A 20,091-nucleotide genomic window follows, 5' to 3' on the forward strand; every position below is an offset into this window, starting at 1 on the left:
TCCAGTTATCTACAGATGGGCATTGGGTCCCCATCATGCGCTCACCTCATTCACGATGATATGATCTCCCCACCTCCACCTTTGGTGCTTGAAACCTGGTCCCCTCGGCCCTTCATGATCACACATGTTGGTGTGCAGCTTCCGTGTGGGCTTTGTTGCTTCTGGGCTAGATGGCCGCTCATTTATTTTCAAGCCTTTAAGACCCCAGATGCTATATCTCTCGATAGCCGGGCACCACCAGTCTTCTTCACCACACTTACCTATGTACACATTCATCTTCAGCGTTTATGTGGGGAAGGTGATCACACAATGATGGTTTTTGTTCTTTGGTGTCTGCTACCTGATCCCTTCAACACCTCGTGTTCACTTAGGCTTGTGTGCTTCCTTTATGTGGGTTTTGTTGCATCAGAGCTAGATGGCCTCTTGTTTGCCTTCAAGCCTTTAAGACCCCAGATGCTATATCTTTTGATAGCTGGCACCATCAGCTTTCTTAACCACATTTGCTTATGTACACGTCTGTCTTCAGTGATAATGTCAGGAAGGTGGGCATCATGAAATGACTGTTTAGCTGAGCAAGGTGCTCTTGTATTGAGGGAATGCGCGCAAGGAAGTCCAATGTCCACCTGCTACCCTACTACTGAACCTATACATATATGCACATAGGTCTATTTTCCCCATAATCATAAATATATTTACATATGTATATGTCTGTATTTAGGCTTCTATGTATGCCCTTTGCCTCCTACTCCTTTCCTCTATTTCCTTATGCTTTCCTCCTGTCCCACTACCGTGTTCAGCCTTCATTCTGGTTTCAGTAATTCTTCTCAGTTACCTTGCCCTTGCCAGGGAGGGGATGAGAGGATTAGTAGGGAGTAACCAAAAATATTTTTTAAAAGATGATACTTTCTGCCTGTGTTAAGAGTCACAGTTTATTAAACTCAAAGGGTTTAAAGAGTCACTATGAGTCAGAATTGACTCAGTTAAAAAAAAGTCAAATGAGTTCTGCTGAGAGTCAGTACTGGTTGGGATGCAGAGGTGAACAAGACAGACAGGTTTGTTTGTTTGTTTGTTTGTTTTGGCTTTCCTTCACTCCCAACATCAAGAAGCCTGAACACAAGACAACACATCCATCCTTCGGTGCAGGTCAATGTAAAGATCAGATTAGAGTGGAGTACAATGTCAAACACCCAGCAGAACACAGGTAAACTTTGTTCAGCTGCTTAATGACTACGGGCGGACCATGGTCTACTCAAAGAGCAGCATTCAAAAGAAGAATAGACATAAACCAGGCCCACATGATGGCGGTGCCTTGGGGATTACATGGTGAGACAAGAAAAGGAACGGACCTTCCATCCGAAGACCCCAAAGGCTTGGCAGTGAGGGGCTTTGGAGGAATGAGATGCTACAAGAGATATGTAGGAGGTGGGCAAGGGACAGGGCGATTTCATATGCTACTACTAGGATTTATAAGGCATTTAGGGTGTTGGGAATTTGTTTTCATAGCGATTCTCATTGGGTTTAATGCCGTGGTGTGACCTGATCAGGAAAACTTGTGCTTAGAGAAGGAAAGATCATGTTGTCTTTGGCAGGACCAAATGGCTGAAGGTCACAGGAAAATACCAGTTTCTGGTTTCTGTGCTTGGTCTTAAAAGGGGGTGGAGTGGTGGGGGCAGGAAGTTCTGTTATAACCCTAAAAAATATTTAAGGTTAATTTAAAAAATCAAGCTCATTAAAAAAACTTTGTTCTTATACCTTCCTTTTAACTTTATGAACTATAATGAGTAATACCTGTTAAGCAAATCCTTGCTGTGAACGAACGAGTTTTCATACCATCTCAAGAAAATGAATATACTGTTAATTATAAATGAATGAAACTCTAATTCAACACTAAACAGAAACACGTCATCTTCACTGTGTCAAACGACCAAATGAATTAATGGAAAGACTAACGATTATGAAGGGAAAAAACACAGGACTAAGTGTCTCAGTGACTGAAATTACTTGTTATAGCTTATTAGCCAAAAGGGAGGGATAAGAACAATGTAAGTACAATTCTTCAAATACGCTAAATGTAATATGACCTATCTTTTTATATTTGAATAAGTGATCCTTAATATTTCTGCTTCTACAGGAAAACTGCAGAAATTGATATTTTAAACAGCTCATTTGATTCAGCAGGATTACAATTCCTCTCCTAGACTGAGAAATTACATTGACATTTATAACAGAAGAACATTGTTTCCCTTAAAACTTCATCAAAACTCTATTTTAGGTTGAATTGTTTGAATCATTTCTCAATTGTGCAAATGTTTTCTTTGTATGGGATTGTTTGCTACTACTTTCTAAAATATTAATACTATAATTGTATTTGTCTAGGAAAATAGATATAGGCAAAGAAAACCAGAGCGCTGCTGCACTAAACTGTTTTTAATAGCTTTTTCCTAGTAAGGCTAACATATCAGCGACTGAAAGGTTACCAACCTGCTAACAACCCCATATCACTGTATGAAATTACTAGAGTGTATTTCTAAACACATTTATTAAACAAGAGAAACAAATGTGATATGTATTTATATATGAGTGCAGATGTATATACATAGGTGTATATATGTGTCTATCTATCTATCTGTCTTTGTCTTTTCTGGATTATATAATTTCAGATAGAATCAAAAGATTTTAATCTGTGGGTGGAAAATCTGTTTAAGATCCCCTATTTTCTTTTAACATTTGTATATTTATTACCTTTGTTTGTAACCATTGTTTAACATTCAATTTATTTGACTAAGAGGTTAATATTTTATGAAAATTTAAAGGAGGATTTTAAATTGAGCAAATTCTAGGTTCACATGCAGTTGTAAGAAATACACAGTGGTCCATTGTATGCTTCACTCAATTTCCACCAACTGTTTTGCAAACCTACAGTGGAAAGTGTGAGGGTGCTCCAAAAAATTTGTGGGAGAATTCCAATAACTTTTGATTCCATTTTTCCATCAATTTTTGAAGTCCCCTTTTATAGCCAAGATATGGACTCCAACTGCTTCAATCACTGATTTCATTCAGATTTTCATAGTTTTAGAGGCACCTATTTGTGTGTACTATGCATATTGCTCTAAACATATGATCTATGGTCTATGTAGGCTCACGTATCCCATGCTGCCCTTCTATAACCAAACCCACATCCCTCCAACCAGTCCTTGCCTAGTTAATTTTAATCATGATGTGCCTCATTTTACACAAAATGCAAAATTCAACTGTGCCACGGAAAAACTGGATTTTCCTTTAATTTCATTATGAAACTAGAGATGCATGCCCACGAAAGGCAAGCATTTGTACACATCTGAGCACATCATGACAGGCTCCTTGAACTTTTTCTTAATTCAGATCAGCGGTTCTCAACCTGTGGGTCATCAGTGACCCTTTTGGGGGTCAAACGGCCCTTTAACATCCTTCACCTAAGATCATCGAAAACACTTAAATATTTCACAATATATAATTACATATTGTTTTGTGATTAATCACTATGCTTTAATTATGTTTAATTATCTTCAATTTGTAACAATGAAAATACATCTTGCATATCAGCTATTTACATTATGATTCATAACAGTAGCAAAATTATAGTTATGAAGTAGCAACGAAAATAATTTTATGGTTGGGGCATCACCACAACATGAGGAACTGTATGAAAGGGTCGTGGCATTAGGAAGGTTGAGAACCACGGATTTAGATGTTTTGGTATTCTCTTCCAAGCTGTCAACTTAACTCCCAGGTGCCCATCTATAGCTTGCCAGCATATCAATCTTACATTTCCAGCTGTCTACTTGCCATTTCCAATTGCAAGAAATAAGAACAGCAGCTTCGATTTAACAAGATCAAGAGAGAATTTTGATTTCTACTTCCCCACCCTAAATCTTTCTGAGTAATCCCATTTCAGATAAATGGAACCCCCTACTCGTCGAGCCCCAAACCCCAATGTCACCGCTCACTTCATTCTTCCCCTCACGCTCACACCTGGTCCACCGGAATCATGTCGAGTGCAGTCTGGAGCCACACAGCTGATGCCTAGACAGGCAAGGGTAGGAGAAAGCACCCCAGAATCTGTGCCTGGGGCGCATTAGAATGTCTCACCAGCTACTTGTAGGTGCATTACATTTTTGGCAAAATAATTCAAGGTATGTTATAATGTAGAGGAATCTCCTTCTTCTGAACCATCCATAAGCACACGCAGTTTGTGGAAATAACACAAGTAGCCAAGATGGATGAAATGCAGGTGTGGGGACTACATAAGACGTTGGTAACACCTTGAGCCTAGGCCTGAATGGGGTTGCTTGATTATACCAAGTGGGAGGTAGGTGGACTTTGGTATTGGTGGGAGAGACCAGAGGCAAATTTGCACCCAATGGGGCATTTTCATCTTTTAATTTCATGTTCTGTTACCTTTAATACCGAATCTGAACACTTTATGCGACGGTGGATTATTTACCGCACAGATACCCTTTCTTGGCACAGCTTACTTCCCAGGGCTGTCACAGAGGGTCATTCAGCCCTGCCAGTAACAGATGCCCAAAGACAGCCCAACTCTACGACGCCTCTAGTGTTTATGACACGGAACTTTTTACCTCTTTAATTACCAAAATATTTCACTGTCTTGACCAATACTTAGCAAAGATGCACTTTTATTTGCCTCTTGCTTCTTATACAGAGATGCCCATTTCCATATTCAGAATTTGCCAGGCCTGTCTGTTCTTCACCCAGGGTCTGGGAGTTGTCGAGTTGGAGCCAAATTGTATAGCAATGTGCCCCCCTGGTGCTCTAGGGAGCTGTTGGAGTACCATGGCTGATCCCTGATACTCACAGGGTGGGGTAACGCAAAGAGGAAAAGCAACACGATTCTTGGGGAATATTCGGGATCAGAGCTCCTATCCTCCCTCTGCTTCCCCTGCCTGAGTGGATTCCGTTTTGGGAATGGAAAACATGGAAAATGGCAGCCTCAGATCTATACTTCTTCCACTTTAAGACCAGAAGATTTGTTAAGCCTTTATAAAGGGACTCCAAGACATTGGCTCTTAACCTGTCAAACTGAAAGGGATACAAGGCACTTATTGGCTTTATATGCATTTTTGTCTCTATTTAATGAACAGCAATTAGTTACAAAGTTTGAGACCCTCAGGGACGACATACTTAAGAGAGAAAAAAACAAAATGCTAATGTAAAAAGAGAGTGATTAAGTACTGTGGCAATTCTCATGTGGAAGAGGCTTTTTTCCTGGTTGGAAGAGTGTAGTCCACTTAATGTCCTCAATTTTACCTCTCTGGGTTCTCATATCCATTACAATGGCTACACAGAACTCTGCAAACTTTAAATATCAAGGGTTTATGAAGGAAGTCAAGGAGAAATACACAGCGTTACGTTGTTTATCAGGACATGTTGCAAAGTTCTTTCAGGTCATCTAATAAATGCTCAAAGGGGCCTGCCAGTTAGCCTTAACCTCCAACCCGAAGGCGTTCAGCTTAAGTTCCATGGGATAGCAAACTCAGCTCCCTGAATTACGTGCCCGAGGTACCAACTCCAGGAAGTCTCAGGCTGAAGGCTCTCAGCTATACTTCCTTGGGCCAGCCAGCTCAGCTTTCTGAAGTAAGTGTCCAGGGGCATGCACTCCACTCTGCAAGGCAGCCTCCTGCACAAAAGTACTCAGTTTGTTCCATGGCTGGGAAGTCCGTCTCGCTTTCCCATGCTCTGGCTCCTAGGTCTGCTGCTCCCTCTTCTGCTGTTACAGCTGTCTCTGGATCCCGGACATTCACTGTGCAGAGGTCTCAGGTCCAGAGGACACGCTCCACTCCTGGCTCATGCTGGTAATAAGAATCCTCCCCCTCGCTTCCCATTTTATATGCAGCAGGATGGCATTGCAGGGAATTTTGTTCACAATCACCTACAGGTGAATGACATCACCATCTTGCCCCACTTTGTTACCGGGCCCACGCAGGGAGATGCCATTTGGGGGGAGTTAGAGACTTTAGTTAGAGGGTCAGATTGAACATGTCAAGGTCGCTGCAAGTGGTATCAAGATGGATTTGCCAAGATGGCCGATGAAACATGAACTTTGCAGAGGAAACACTGACGTGATTTTAAAAAGTCTTTTAGTTCTGACTCAAATCTCAAACCCTAGGCTCACCTGACCGTAATGAGCTTTTGTTTCATGAAACCAATTCTGGCCAACAAGCGATCAGCAGAGCTCCATTTCCTGGCTGTCCTTGTAAGAACTAGGAAGCTTGTGCTGGCCAACTGTCTCACTGTTTGAGAAAATTTGAAATTCAGTATAAACAACCTTATGATTACCCAGCAGCTTCATTTTGTACCTTGCAAGATCACTCTGCCAGTGTTTCCAAATCATCAAATGTTATCTATTTTAATTTACTAAATTTGATCATTTCTTTTAAAAAAGAATCTCTTCAGTAGTGATTTTCAATAGTACTCTTTAAGTGTGAATGCCTCTCTCTGATTACTCTCGTTGGTGGAGCCGGGTTATTTGTCCAATTAATGCCAATCACTAAACCAAAGGACACCCACAGCAACTGAGTCATAATAGCCCTGTGAGGTTTTGGACAGCGATTGTCACTCTAAGATTTGCTTTGCTATAATCTTTAAAGTGTTAAAGAGCAAAGATGTCACTTTGAGCACTAAGGTGTGCCTGACTCAAGCCAGAGATTTTCAGCTATCTCACATGCATGTGAAAGTTGGACAATGAATTAGGAAGACTAAAGAGGGGCTGATGCTTTTGAATTCTATCTGGTGAAGAATATTGAACATACAGTGGACTGCCAGAAGAACAAATCTACTTTGGGAGGAGTAGATCCACAATCCCCCTTAGAATTGAGGAAAGCATACCTTCAGCTCAAGCAGGTAGACATGTTATTGGGAGAGATCAGTCTCTGGAAAAGGCCATCGTGCTTGGTAAAAGAGAAGACGACCCTCAATGAAACTAATTGACACAGTGGATTTAATAATGGGCCTCAACCTAATAATCGTGAAGACAATCCAGGATCGGGCAGTGCTTCCTTCTACTTTACAGAGGCGCCCTAGGAGTGGAACCTTCTAAATGGTACCTGACAGCAACAATCTTCAGAGAAGCAACTGGTAGGTGGTTTTTCTCTTGTGGAGAGCTAGGTGGATTCGAACTACCAACATTTCAGTGAGCAGCCAAACACTTCACCATTGTGTCCCCAAGCTTCCTGAAATATTTTATTGTTTCAGCAAATTAATTTATTCATCAATAAATCTGTTAATCTTCTACCCTCGCTTGGATTATGAAGGTGTCATAAAGATAGAGGCTGATTCTACTGGACTGACTGATTGTTCCTGCACTGCCTATTTTTGTTGGCTCTGTACTTTCTGAGTCACAAACACAAACAGCTGGGTTTTGGCTGCAGTAGACTTCAGAGTGTCTAATTTTCTCTCTAGCAGAGGGCACACGTCAGCACACTGAGCTGACTTTTCTTCTCTGATCCAGCTCTCCATCTCCAACTGAAGGTCAAGTCTTTGATTTTTGTTAGCCTACACTGACCTCAAACTCATACTAAATTGCTCATCATTACCACCCACCCCTCAACATGGTTCTATGGTGGTTCTGCCTTCCTTGTTGATCAGGCTGAACTCTCAAGAGCTGCCATTACTCTATCTCTCCCACATCCCATCATAAGTTAGTATCACCATTTCCCTACTTATCACGATCATTGGTCATGACCCTACCCTATTTGAGAATTTATTGCTGTACAACTGGATTGCTGATTACCCTATTAAGTTTTTTCTTTTGCTCCTGCCACTGAAATATGACTCTTCTACTGACTTGAAATCATTCTCCTTATTACAATACATCTTTAACATGTCATCTCCCAGCACAAAATTTCCCAAAGTTCCCCATCACCAGACAGAATCAAGACCTACTATTATGTATTGGATTCATCTCTCGTGTGTACATATAGAATAGTGTTAGTTTATGTACCTTACTTGGGAAAACTGAGAAATCTACCACTCAAGTGATATTCTGTGTTCTTTGATTTGGTTGAAGAATAATTGTGGGGGAAAGTGGTGGGAGAAAGGGAGTAGAGAGTAAGGATTAAATATGAATGAATGAGAGTAAATGAATATAAACAATTAAGAAGGATGCTCAAACACCTTAGCCTATTATCTAGGTCCAGGGACATGGTGTAGCAATCTATATTCCTTGCCTCTAGTATAATTCCACTAGCTATAATAAAATAAAATTGGTCAAACCATTGTTTAGAAACCATTTTGCATTTTACCAATCATGTATTTTGCTTGTTTCTTCTGCCAGACATTATCTTCTTCCTTGCCTTTATTGTGCAGCTCAATCTCCAAGTCTTCAGAGGGAACCATCTCAATAAGTTATTCAGCAACAAAGAAGGTACTAGCTTATGACATATTGTTCATAGTTATTATGTTATTATTACAATTCTCTACTACTTCAAATTCCATGGTGAGCCCATTAGTGGATCATCCTATCCCAATAGGAATAATTCTCCTATCATTAGGATAGGAAATTCCTCTCCAATGGTGGGACCCAACAAGGAAGTCTCACTTTTATTATCAATACAAGGAATACATTCACCCGTGTAACAAAGGGTCTTGGGCCTTAACATACCCTTCAAAACGACACATTTTCTGCGATTCATTCTGATTTTATCCAAAAAAGAAAACTTCCAGTTTCCATTGAGAATTCATTGGTAATCTCTTACCACAGAAAGAACACAAGGAAATAAAGCTGTTTTCAAACTCTCAAGAGCAGAAATATATTTTCTAAGTCATGTAGAGAAGAATCAGGTAGTTTTCTGTACATGAAAGCAAAGCTTTTAATGAACTGCCTTATATCTACCTTGTAAATTATGTATGAAACCCTGACTCAGAAATAACAGTTCAGCCATAGATTCTTGTAGAACAGTTCTGAGACTCTTAAAAATGCATTTCCCTAAGCACAATTTCCTTTGAATACTTGAAAGAAGGGAGAAGATGAATGAGTTAATTAGATATAAAGTTACCCTATGTGAACTAAACTAAACTATATTAAATAATGGATCAAAATGTTCAAATGGAGAGCATAAGAAACTTAATCTCAAAAACAAAAGCCAAAGGGGTTCTAGAGCTTAGAGACTAAGCATGTATCTGCACGCATGTGTGTGGGTAAAATGTTAACTATAACTTGGTAAATTCTTTCATATATTTTCTGTAGTATTTTATTTGGTACTGATATTTAATATTCCTGACAATCATCATAAATAATACTCCCAGGAAATTATTTACTAAATATACTGAACCACAATGAAATAGTTGTATATTCACATAATCAATGAGAAAATGCTGAGACCGCGAGACGTTAGCATTAGATAACAACACAGACGTTACCCGTGACAGTACACAGTTTCCTAGAGTAGACTGGGAGTCCATAGGTAACAAGGGCTCATTTCTCCAGTACTTATTATATGTCATGAAATGTTTTGTGTTTTTTAGGTATCTCATTTAGAGCTCAGGAATGGGAGGAATATTCCCCACGAATGGGAAGTTAATTCTCAAAGGAATTATCCCCTTTTAAAGCACGGAGAGTTTTAAGCCACTTTCCCAGAGTCATACATATAACATGTGGTGGAATCAACGGTGCACAGTTGTACTCTGGAGTCAACATGACCACCTCACACTCCTGAATTATGCCTGTACTCAACCGCCTGCTCCTCGTATCATTCAACGTATGAATGCTTACCACGTTAAATCTACTGCGCAACTGAGAGAACAATTGCTGATGAAATATTTATCCTACATTCAGAACATTAGAAAGTCCTATGTAAAAGAGAACACTGTTCTATGTACAGTGCTCCTATGTAAAAACGGAACACTGCCTGGCCCTGCACTATCCTCACCATTGTTCGTGGGGCAGCCCCCGCAGGGTACGCCTCTGTTCTGCTGCCCCTCCACTTCGCCAAGCATGGTGTCCCTGTCAAAGGGCTGGTCTCTCCGGATAACATGTCCCAAGTACACAAGACCAAGTGTTGTCAATCTTGTTTCTACGGAGCATTCTGGCTGTACTCTTTCCCAAACAGAAATACCTCGAATATAACGAACAATAGCATAAGCATCTGTCAGCGGCTCTCATGCTGAGCGGATTTCGCTGGACCCTCCAGGCAAGGGCCAGGAAAGGAGCGTCCAGACAAAACAAGACTAGGGAAGAAGGCCGCATCTATTTTAAGAATCTGCCGATGGAATCTTTATGGTTCATAACACTCTATCCCTTAGCACTTGGTTCCATTTTGGTCAGTTAGTCAGGGGCTGGCTCTACAGCAGCTAACAGCAACAATATTTAAGGAAAAAGGAAGTGTTCTAAGACCTTTGTTAATATGTATTTTATACTAATGTATATATATTATAAAACACATATTACATCGACTCATATATGTGCATGCTTATATAGTATAGTATTATATTATACGATGCTTTCTTTGTGCCTGGCTTACCAGTATCAGACTCATGGCTGTGTGTGGTTTTGCACTTTGGGAAATTTATTTCATTAAAACACAGTGTCTTTTTCTTTTGGTAGATGATCCGAGTTTTCGCCTCTTTTTAAAAAGTCGTTTCAAAAGTGAAGGAAAAGGGTGGGGGCCCTGGTGGCGTCGCGGGTTACACACTGTGCAGCCAACTGAGCGACCAGCCGTCTGAGTCTGCCAGCTGCTGCACGGAAGAAAGATGAAGCTTCAGCTTTTGTAGACATTCACAGCCTCAGACACCCTAAGAGGCAGTTCTACTCTACCCTACAGGATCGCGATGAGTCAGAATGGACTCACTAGCAGTGGATGAAAGGATCAGAAAAAGGATGGTTGTGTACTCACGAAAATGCCTAATCATATTCAATTCTTTTAGCCCATTATTCAGGTCATAATATGTTACACCCTCTTTACTTTAGACTAGAAAAAAAATTAAATGCTCCTCTTACCCTAATCGCCTTAACAAAGAGCAGGACCAACTGATCATTATCTTAATGCGCTCTTACTTGTGTCATGGGCGGCAGCCAGTAATCCTAGAAATTCACAAAAAACGGGTAGAATGGGCTCTATTGTTAGTAACATTTAAAATGCCTTCTTAAACGGAGAAGTGTGTTTAAGCTTCTCCTAAGCTGTGTGACGAGCAGGGCTCTCATCTGTGCCTCTGAAGGCTCACCCAAGCCATGAACGCTGCACACAGCATGGGACTGAGCGAATCTGTGCTCAAAGGGTACAGCTTCCCGCCCAGTTTATTTGAGAAGTTAAATGCTACAGGGATTGTTTGACTCCGAGTTACAGACACCAAAGGATAGCGTGGTAATACAAGACAAATCTTTTATGCTGAGTTTTCAATACCACTGACTCAATTCCGACTCACAGCCAGCCTACATAAAGGGTCGGGGACTGCAGACCCTCTCAGGAGCTGACAACCTCATCATTCCCTGACAGAATGGCTGGTGGGTTTGAACTCCCACCTTGGCAGTCAGTCCAGCACTTTATCTGACAGCACCACCAGGGCCCCTGCGTGTCACTCTCGCCCACCCATGGTAAGATTTTAAACCAGGGAATCTGAAACTTTTCAACATGAGTAGGTTCAAAATGTCAGATTTTTGTTTGTTTATTAACTCTAAGCCTGCCTGGTTTCCCTTCTAATAATGTCACCATTCAACTGCCTATCTAACCTGTAGCTCCACCTGCCTTCCTGCTTCCCCGACTCAAACGCATGCCTCATGCAGCTACTTCCCCAGATAATGCCTGAGCTGCATGCTTATCTGTTGTCGCTTCATTGCCATAGCTGGTAAAATAATTGTCTCACACTTGGAGCATGACTGCAGTTGTCTCTCACCTGCTTCCCCTTTCTAATCCTACTTATTTTTGTTGTCGGATCAATATCACGTGTAGTCTGCTGATAAAATAAAAGAGGCATCAGGACGAGCATTAGAAAACATGATCGTGGTTTCCAAAGGTCCAATGTCCTATCCAGAAAGCACTTCTCGACTGTATCACGTTCCGTTTCCTAACGCTATTCCCTTACCAGCGGCACCGCATCTTCGATGGTGGGTTCTTGTATGTGGATTTGGCTGATTTTAAAATGTGCATTGTACTTTTTAGGGAAACCACTAAATAAAATAGCTTTACAAAAGGTATATGTGAGACACTAGAAGCAAACGAACACTGGAATCATACATGAAATGTGTAAGGACAACTAGAGAAGGTCCCAAGGAAAAAAGAAAGAAAAGAACGAACAAGAAATGCAAGGATAAAACAGATAAAAGTTACAGAGATTACCGAGTTGAATTAGATCAACCTTCACTTTAAATATGAATTGTCTAAGCATACCTGTTAAAATACAAAGACGATCAGAGCGGATTTAAAATACCACCTCTTTAAATTATATGTTGTCTCCAAGAGCTCCACGTCAAAGACTCAGGCTAAACCGTTTGGAAAAGGACAGCAAGAATGGGAGCACAACTTGAAGGATGTAATCAGTGTCACTGAAGATACACTTAGAAATAAAATGGTGTGTCTTTAACTGTGAATACTTTTACCAAAAAAAAAGGGCAGTAACAAGAATAAAGCATTACTTAAAAAATAAAGGTACTTAACAAATAAAGGTACAGCAACAGATAAATACATACCATCGAATTAAAGAAAGCTGGAATTTCTATATTAAAGACAAAGCAAACTTCAGAACAAAAAATAAAGAGAGGCACTCTAGTAACAGTAAAGGGATCAACTCTACAGGAAGATACAATAATACTAAATGTGTATGCACCTAACAACAGAGCACCAACATTAAAACTTCATTCTAAGTCATAGAGGATGGGCATCAGGGCATCTACACTGTGGCTCTAGAAGGCATCTAAATTTAAAACATTTCAGGTTAATAAATGTAAGCCCAAAGGTACATGGGAATACATTTTATGTCCGTGTAATAAGTCATACAGGGAAAATGGAGGCACAGTGGGTAAGAGCACTTGGTTGCTACTCTCCAGCAGTTCTAACCTCCCAATCACTGCAAGAGGAAAAAGAAGTGTTTATAAGCTTCACTGTGAACCCACAGTCCTGGAAATTCAGGGAGCAGTCAGTCTGAACACTACTCTACAAGGTCCCACTATCAGTTGGAAATGATTAGATGACAAGGGGAATACCTCGTTGATATTCCAAATACATATGCAATTACTCACTTAGAGATCTATCATCCTTATGAGTCTTTAGTATACGAAAAGAGATGCCTTATTTGCTCAGCTTAGTATTCCCAACACATAGTGAGATTCTTGACTTGGAATAAGAACTCAATGACTGTCTACGAATACCTAAATCTGAACTAAATGAAAAAATTATGTTCATTGGCAGTACCAGTAAGCTACTGTTTCATTAAAATAAAGAGCTGTATTTATCTTTTAAACTAGAAGGCTGAGGCTGCACACATTTATTCTCCAGTATTATTCAAACCACCACCTTATTTAATGACTCAGTGAAGAAATTAGCATATGTGTGAACTACTCACAGACCAAGGCAGTAGATGCCTTTACTATTAATAAATTCTGTGGCTTTGTGCATTTTAAATGGTCTACTAATTAGTAATGTAAAGCACCCGGAATGGATAGAATCTATAAATTAAGGCAAGAACATTTGTGGAAAGATTAATTTAAAATGTATGAACATTTCAGATATGTGATGCTTAATGGACACATACATTTTAAAAATGCCAGAATTTCATCAATTTAAATTGCATATCAGGGCATACTTAAATAATTTATACCTCCAAAGTAAGCAAACAAAATGCAAATATAGATAGAATACATTATTAGACTAATCATAACAGTCTAAAGATGAAAGTTCAGGAGCAAACATGAGATTTGTTCAATATGCCAAATGCATGACAAGAATAACCACTAAAAAAAGTATTGTATTGACTCTGTCATCTTTTTAGAGTTTAGTAATTATCTTCAGATATTTCTATCTGGATGGGATAGAGAACAAAATTTGAAATTTCAGTTACTGACACTCAGAAAACCAGCATCATTTCTTTATGAAAAATGATTCTGCCCTGAGAAATACCTGTTTATTAGAAGCTGCTGAGTTTCTTCAGATATCAGATCATTTTCATTTTACTATTCAGGACATGCTCCACCTAAGTCTAAGAGACACACAATTGATGTCCTAACATCGTGCACAGGGGAATAATTACATACTGGCCAAAAAAGTACTAATATTCTTCCCCTTCTATCAAAACTTATTTCAAAGTTTCCTCCAAATGTCAACTTTTGACATATTGAAATCCAAGTTCGTTCAACGGATGAGAAGAACACGTTCTTAGACGTAGAAACACTTGGCGTCTACTTTATGATCACACAGAGAAAGGAGGGCATGGGGATCAGAGGCCACGTACCTGACACGCATTGTACAGGAGCTGGTGCTCTACCTTTTTAATCCCTAAGATCTGCTGGAACATTTCATAGAGCTGCTCCTTGCTCAGAATAAGTTCCGACACAGCGCTCAGCGCCATTCTATTCGACTGCTTGCACAAGTCCTCTTCGCCCCGGGAAATGGCATCGTATTTTGCGATCCATGAGCTCAGCACCGTCTCTTTGCTCAGGCCGTCGATTTCTGGCAAACTCCGCACACGTTTCTCTATATTTTTCTTGAAGACTTCTCTGAAGTCATTCGCAGAGCAGCCTCCACTCTGCACCATCCTGGCCACCCGGTCACTCTTCAGAAAAACCTGGGAGGGAAAAGTCATCCACAATCAGACACTAACACTACATGCATGTTGTATTCCAGCTATGTGATTTCACCAAAGATTCTACACTCTACAACAATTCAAGGTGGTTTAGGACACATGGCAACCAAAGGCGGTGTGGAGGACCCCAATCTCTTCTTTACAATGTAGGAATGTTCAGGAGAGGCACTCTGCCATGGTGAGGAGCCTATAAGATCTGACCTTGACTCACAGGCCTCCCCACCTACAGGACAATAGACATCTCTGCAATGGAGTCCTGCATGAGTTCGTTGAGAAGGCATGAAACTAGTCAGAGCAGTAGTCATCAAGTTGATTCCCACGTACAAATCTTCATGCATGTCAGAGGAGAACTGTGGTCCCTGGGTTGTCTGAGGCTGGTGTTGGAAGAGCCCTAGACATCCTTCTGAGGGCCTCAGGGTGGGCTCAAACTACCAACGTTTCAGTTAGCAGCCAAGTGTGTTAATCGAGTGCTTCACCCAGGATAATAGAGGACTGAGACTGTGTGTGTGTGTGTGTGTGTGTGAGAGAGAGAGAGAGAGAGAGAGAGAGAGAGAGAGAGAGAGAGAGAGAGAGAGAGAGAGAGAGAGAGAGCCAACTTGGGAACTCAGCATATCAACAAGACGTCACCCTCTCAGAGTGCTTCAGAGCACCTTACATATTATCTCCTTCCCGGTGACCTCTTGCCCATCATCTCTTTCCCACACTCAGCAGTTGAGACAGAAAAGAGACTGACCAAGGTCACAGAGTGATGGGAGAGAAGAGACTACATCCCGGCCTTCCAAAAGCAACAGTGCTCCACTTATGCTTACGGTTCGCGCTACAACCCCCACTGCACCCCTACTCCGCACCCCTCCACCCTTATCTCTGCCAGAGACACGTCCTGCTGGGTGCTGGCCAACACCTGTGGAAATAAGTCAATGACCTTCTTGTGGGAACGTCACTGGACCGTACAGCTGAAGCCGGGTGGGGGTGAGGAAGCACCAGGGAACTAAAATGTGCTTTTGTTTCTCTATACCTCAGAGAGGAATGCTATTGGGACCTCTGAGTCTGCACCTATTGCCTTTCCCACTCACCTGCTCAGTTTCTGTTCCAAAGAAGCCACTGACTATTAGAACAAAGCCACAGTGAACGACCATGAAATACGAGGGTTACTCTCAGAGACGACCTATGCAAAGGGGCAAGTCGGCTCAGCTGTACAAATAAGACTTCAAAGAGATGCATTGTTCACATATTGCTGTGGAACTGAAGAAACCATGCATTGCTTCTTTGATTAAGAAGGCTTTTATACTGGTGAGAGAAACATTATCTGCTTGCCAAATCATTGTGGCTATCGCTGAGAGGGATCCCGGGAAGACTGCCAGCAGGTGTTCAGCCAGGAAAACGTTGAGAAAGTCCAAGGGCCCCACTTAGAGAAGATACATGAGTCTCTTAAAAAATGCCAAGTACAGTAGTGTCTAGTGATTCTCATCATGCCAGCTCTCCTTGGAGAAATAGTCATGCAGTTTTCCAAATCTATTCTTCAGCTGATATCAATTCTTGAAGCCAGGCAACAGGGACAGGTGTAGTCCAGTCCCCTGTCTCAAAGCCAGTGTTGCTTAGTGGCCTACTTTGCTGAAACTAGTCTGTGGATTCGCTGCTACACCAGGTTTGTCATCCAGAATCTCCGTCAGCTTACCTTTCCAGCCTGGTCAGCTACTACTCCCAGGAACAGACTTTCTGTTCCAGCACTCTCCACCTGTCCCTTCTCCCTTCCTTCTCCATTCCTTGTCCTGGTCAACTCGGGGCCCTGGCCTACGCTCCGAGCTGCGAACAGACAGCGAAGCCCCACACCATGGCTCTGCTGCCTTCGCAGGGCTTATCATAGAGGACACAGTCAACTCACTGCACAAACTACTCTCACTCGCAACTTGGTAAGTAGGACCCAGAGTTCCTGGTGCCAAGAGATTTTTAGAACCGGGAACTGAGCTAGCAGGAAGGTCACTGAGGCTTCCCTGAGGAGGTGAGCAGGGAGTTGAAGCTTGAGAGGAATTTGCTTGTCAAGGGGAGGAGGCAGCAGGCTCCGCAGGTGGTGGGAGCAGCCAGTGGAGCTGCGCCTGAAGAAGACCCTTTGGTTGGCACAAAACTCCAGTGGGAGGAGGATGGAGAGGGACGGGAACTCTGTTATTCCTCGAACCATGTTTGATTGTTAACCTCAGAGCAAACGATAGTAAGGGAGTCAGGTAATGAAATCTGCATTTTGACTGCTCACGGCAGATTGATGCCTTTAATCTTCGGTCCTCATCTCCCCAATGCGCTCTGTTTAGTAACCGCCTTCCTCCCATGCCTCAGTGCGGATAGAGGGAGATCACTGGAGGCTTAGCTTCTATACGGTTCCCACAAAGCAATCTTGGGCTCCCAGTGTCAGCCACAGCCTTCTGAACACTGGATCCTCACAATTTAGGCCCTGATACGAATCCTTCCTTTGACTTTGTTTTACAGTATATGATTTACAATCCTTTGGTGGCTCATGATGTATACTTCTTCCATGTGTTTTTGTTTGTTCCTAATAGGGTGCATCTCAGAGGTGGTGTGTCGTTGGAGGTCACCCTCTCATGAGGCTGTGTTACATATTTGTTTGTGTTCTGGTGTATGAAATCCAGGCTTGATGAACATATAGGGACAGCAAGTATGATAAGGGTTTTGGAAGGTGGGAGCTGGGGGGAGGTTACTGTGGTGATGGTGCAGTGAAAGGGAGACTGTCAAGGAGTACCTGGAGCAAAAGAATATTTGGAATCTGATTGTGGTAGTAATTGTGCAATTCTGCGTGATGTGATTGAATTATGAAATGAGGTCTCTCAATGAATAATGAATTTTTATTTTTTTTAATAATGAATTTTTAAAGGAAAGAAATAAAACAGCATTCTGAGAAGAGCTGAAGTTGACAAGAAGGGCATGACATATATCAGTGACCCTCACAGCCGTCAACATGAGCACCAGCCTCTTCCTGTCAGGGGCCCTGGTGACACCATGGTGAAGTGTTTGGCTGCAGACCACCAGAGTGACAGCCAGTGTGAGAGAAAACAAAACCCCAAACTGGCCAATCTGCTCCCATAAATGTTACAGCCTTCTAAAATGTAACAATTTATCGTTAGATCTCCCTTTTGACCCATTTTAAATTTGTTCTGCTTTTTTAAGTATCTTCTGCTTTCTTTTCTATTAAAGTTATTCTGTTTTATGTGGTTAGTGTTGTTGTTGTGTGTGTGTGTGTGTTTCATGTCTTTGCTGTATGTGCTTTCCTGTATAGGGAATCCGGGACAGGTAAATCTATAGAGATAGTAACTGGATTGATAATTTCCTAGGGGGTTGGGGGAATAGAGTCAATCACTATGAGTACTAGAAAAAAGAAAATGTTCTAAAGTTGACTGTGGTGATAACTGGGCAACTCTTCTTAATATGATTGAGGGTTCCTGATTAAATAATTATTTGATATGTGAATTATACCTCAATAAAACTATCAAAAATGGTGACAGCCGTGGAAGCCCTAAGTGGCACTTCTGCACTGTGCTGGAGCGTTGCTATGAGTCAAAATCCACTAGGCGACAAACAACATGGAGGGGTGAAAACACCCAAGTCAGCAAGACACGCAAACCGATGCTCTTCACCTTCAGCGTCGTGCACTCAGATTTGGGGAAGTATCACTAACAAAACAAACAAACTCACTGCCATCGAGTCAATTCCAGCTCACAGACCACCTACAGGACTGGGTTTCCGAAACTGCAGCCCCTTACGGGAGTCAAGAGCCTCTTCTTCCTCTGCTGTACCAATGCATCGCTCCTTCACGGGGTGGAGCGGTCAAAGACTTGGAGGATTGGAGTGAGTTCAGCAGATAAGAGTAGACTCCCTCCATAGCTTGATGCCTTTGCTTTATTCCGAGCCTCCTTAGCATGGCTCTGCAGCTTTGCATGCACGAAACACAGCTGGCCTCATGGAGGGGAGAGCGAGCCCCGTACGACACCTGCGTCCCTGTGTCCCTCCTGTGCCTATGGCTAAAAGGGTGAGCTTCGTGTTCACAGGGAAATGTTGGCTGACACCTCAAAGCCTTTGCAGTGTTTGCTACCACCAGAAACCCAGTTGCGAAAGAGAAGCAGTACATTCTGCAACCAGTTATTGACTTTGCACATTCATTTCCCTCCAGGCTGGTTTCTTGATTGGTGTGAGACAAACTCTTGCCCATTAAACTCTTCCCCAAATCAAGGTGCAAAAGAAGCATCAGACCGCAGAGCACATTTTCATACTGCATAGCACGTTCAGTGATTTAAAGTAACACAGGGCCCGTGCAGCGCATGACGTCCTTCACACACAACACTGGCAGCAGTCACTGTTACGTTCAAGGCTAAAGCATCAGAGCTAACTCGCGCAACCCAAGGTACAACCGAGAGAAGCACTACTCGGTCCTGCGCCATCCTTGCTCCCGCGGCTTCCTGTAGCCACAGGATCAGTCCGTCTCCTGAGAGTCTGCTTTTGTGCTGAGCCTCTACTTCCCCAAGTGTAAGGTCTTTATCCAGGGACGGGCCCCTCCTGGTAATTAATAAGCCAAACATATCTGAGACTACTCTTGCCAATTTTGCTTTGATGCCTTTCTCTTGTTGTAGTTGTCAGGGGTCATTTTTGGGAGGGGGGGGCGAGAGTGGGGCCTGGAAGGAAAGAGGCTCTGCTTAACCTTTTTCATTTCACTGATCCATGAAACCTGAAGGTTTGTAAACTACCGATTTAACTGCCTTCCCTGCCTGCTTGACTTAGCAAACGTGAAGGCATGACAACCTGAAACTGAACATTAGACAATCTTGTTTTAAGTTAAGGATGCTTCCAGGGGTTTGTTTTGGCTTTTTGTTGTTGTTGTTGTTGTTGTTGTTGTTGTGCAACCTGGGGAGTGGGTCTTCTCAAAGACCCTTCTGTCTCCATAATCTAAGCTCCTTGTATCAATTGCAAAGCCCTTCGAGTGAAAGGAAATCCCTGAACTGCTGAAGTGTTCTTGCTTTCTTTGTGGTAGGTCTCAAGATGAGCCGAGATCCAAATGAACCTAAACATGATCTGAAAGGTGTAAAACCAGTATTTTGAAAAAAATAAAGGCATAATCCACAAATAAGATGGTTCATTATCTTCTCAATATAATCAAGTTTTTGTACAGTTTCTAGTCGCTCAGAGCAGTAAAGCATTTAAGCTGCCTTTGTAGGTACTTTCCAACTCACTAATTAGCTCTAATCCTTAAAGCAATTGCAAATGTTCCTTAACCCCAAGGCTACAGAGCCTGACAAGGGGGAACTG

At 41.9% G+C, this 20,091-nt stretch overlaps 1 protein-coding gene across 15 annotated transcripts in view; it reads right to left on the reverse strand.

Annotated features, from left to right (window-relative positions):
* The window catches only part of CADPS2 (calcium dependent secretion activator 2), a 520,508-nt gene that overhangs the window by 320,360 nt on the left and 180,057 nt on the right, over positions 1-20,091 (reverse strand). For all 15 annotated transcript variants that reach the window (XM_075557705.1, XM_075557702.1, XM_075557700.1 and 12 more), the window contains exon 3: positions 14,437-14,769. In XM_075557705.1, coding sequence (XP_075413820.1) covers positions 14,437-14,769 — 333 coding nt within the window. The remainder of the gene's footprint in view (positions 1-14,436; positions 14,770-20,091) is intronic.

The sequence above is a fragment of the Tenrec ecaudatus genome, chromosome 9 (genome assembly GCF_050624435.1).
Source record: "Tenrec ecaudatus isolate mTenEca1 chromosome 9, mTenEca1.hap1, whole genome shotgun sequence".
Classification (NCBI taxonomy): domain Eukaryota; kingdom Metazoa; phylum Chordata; class Mammalia; order Afrosoricida; family Tenrecidae; genus Tenrec; species Tenrec ecaudatus.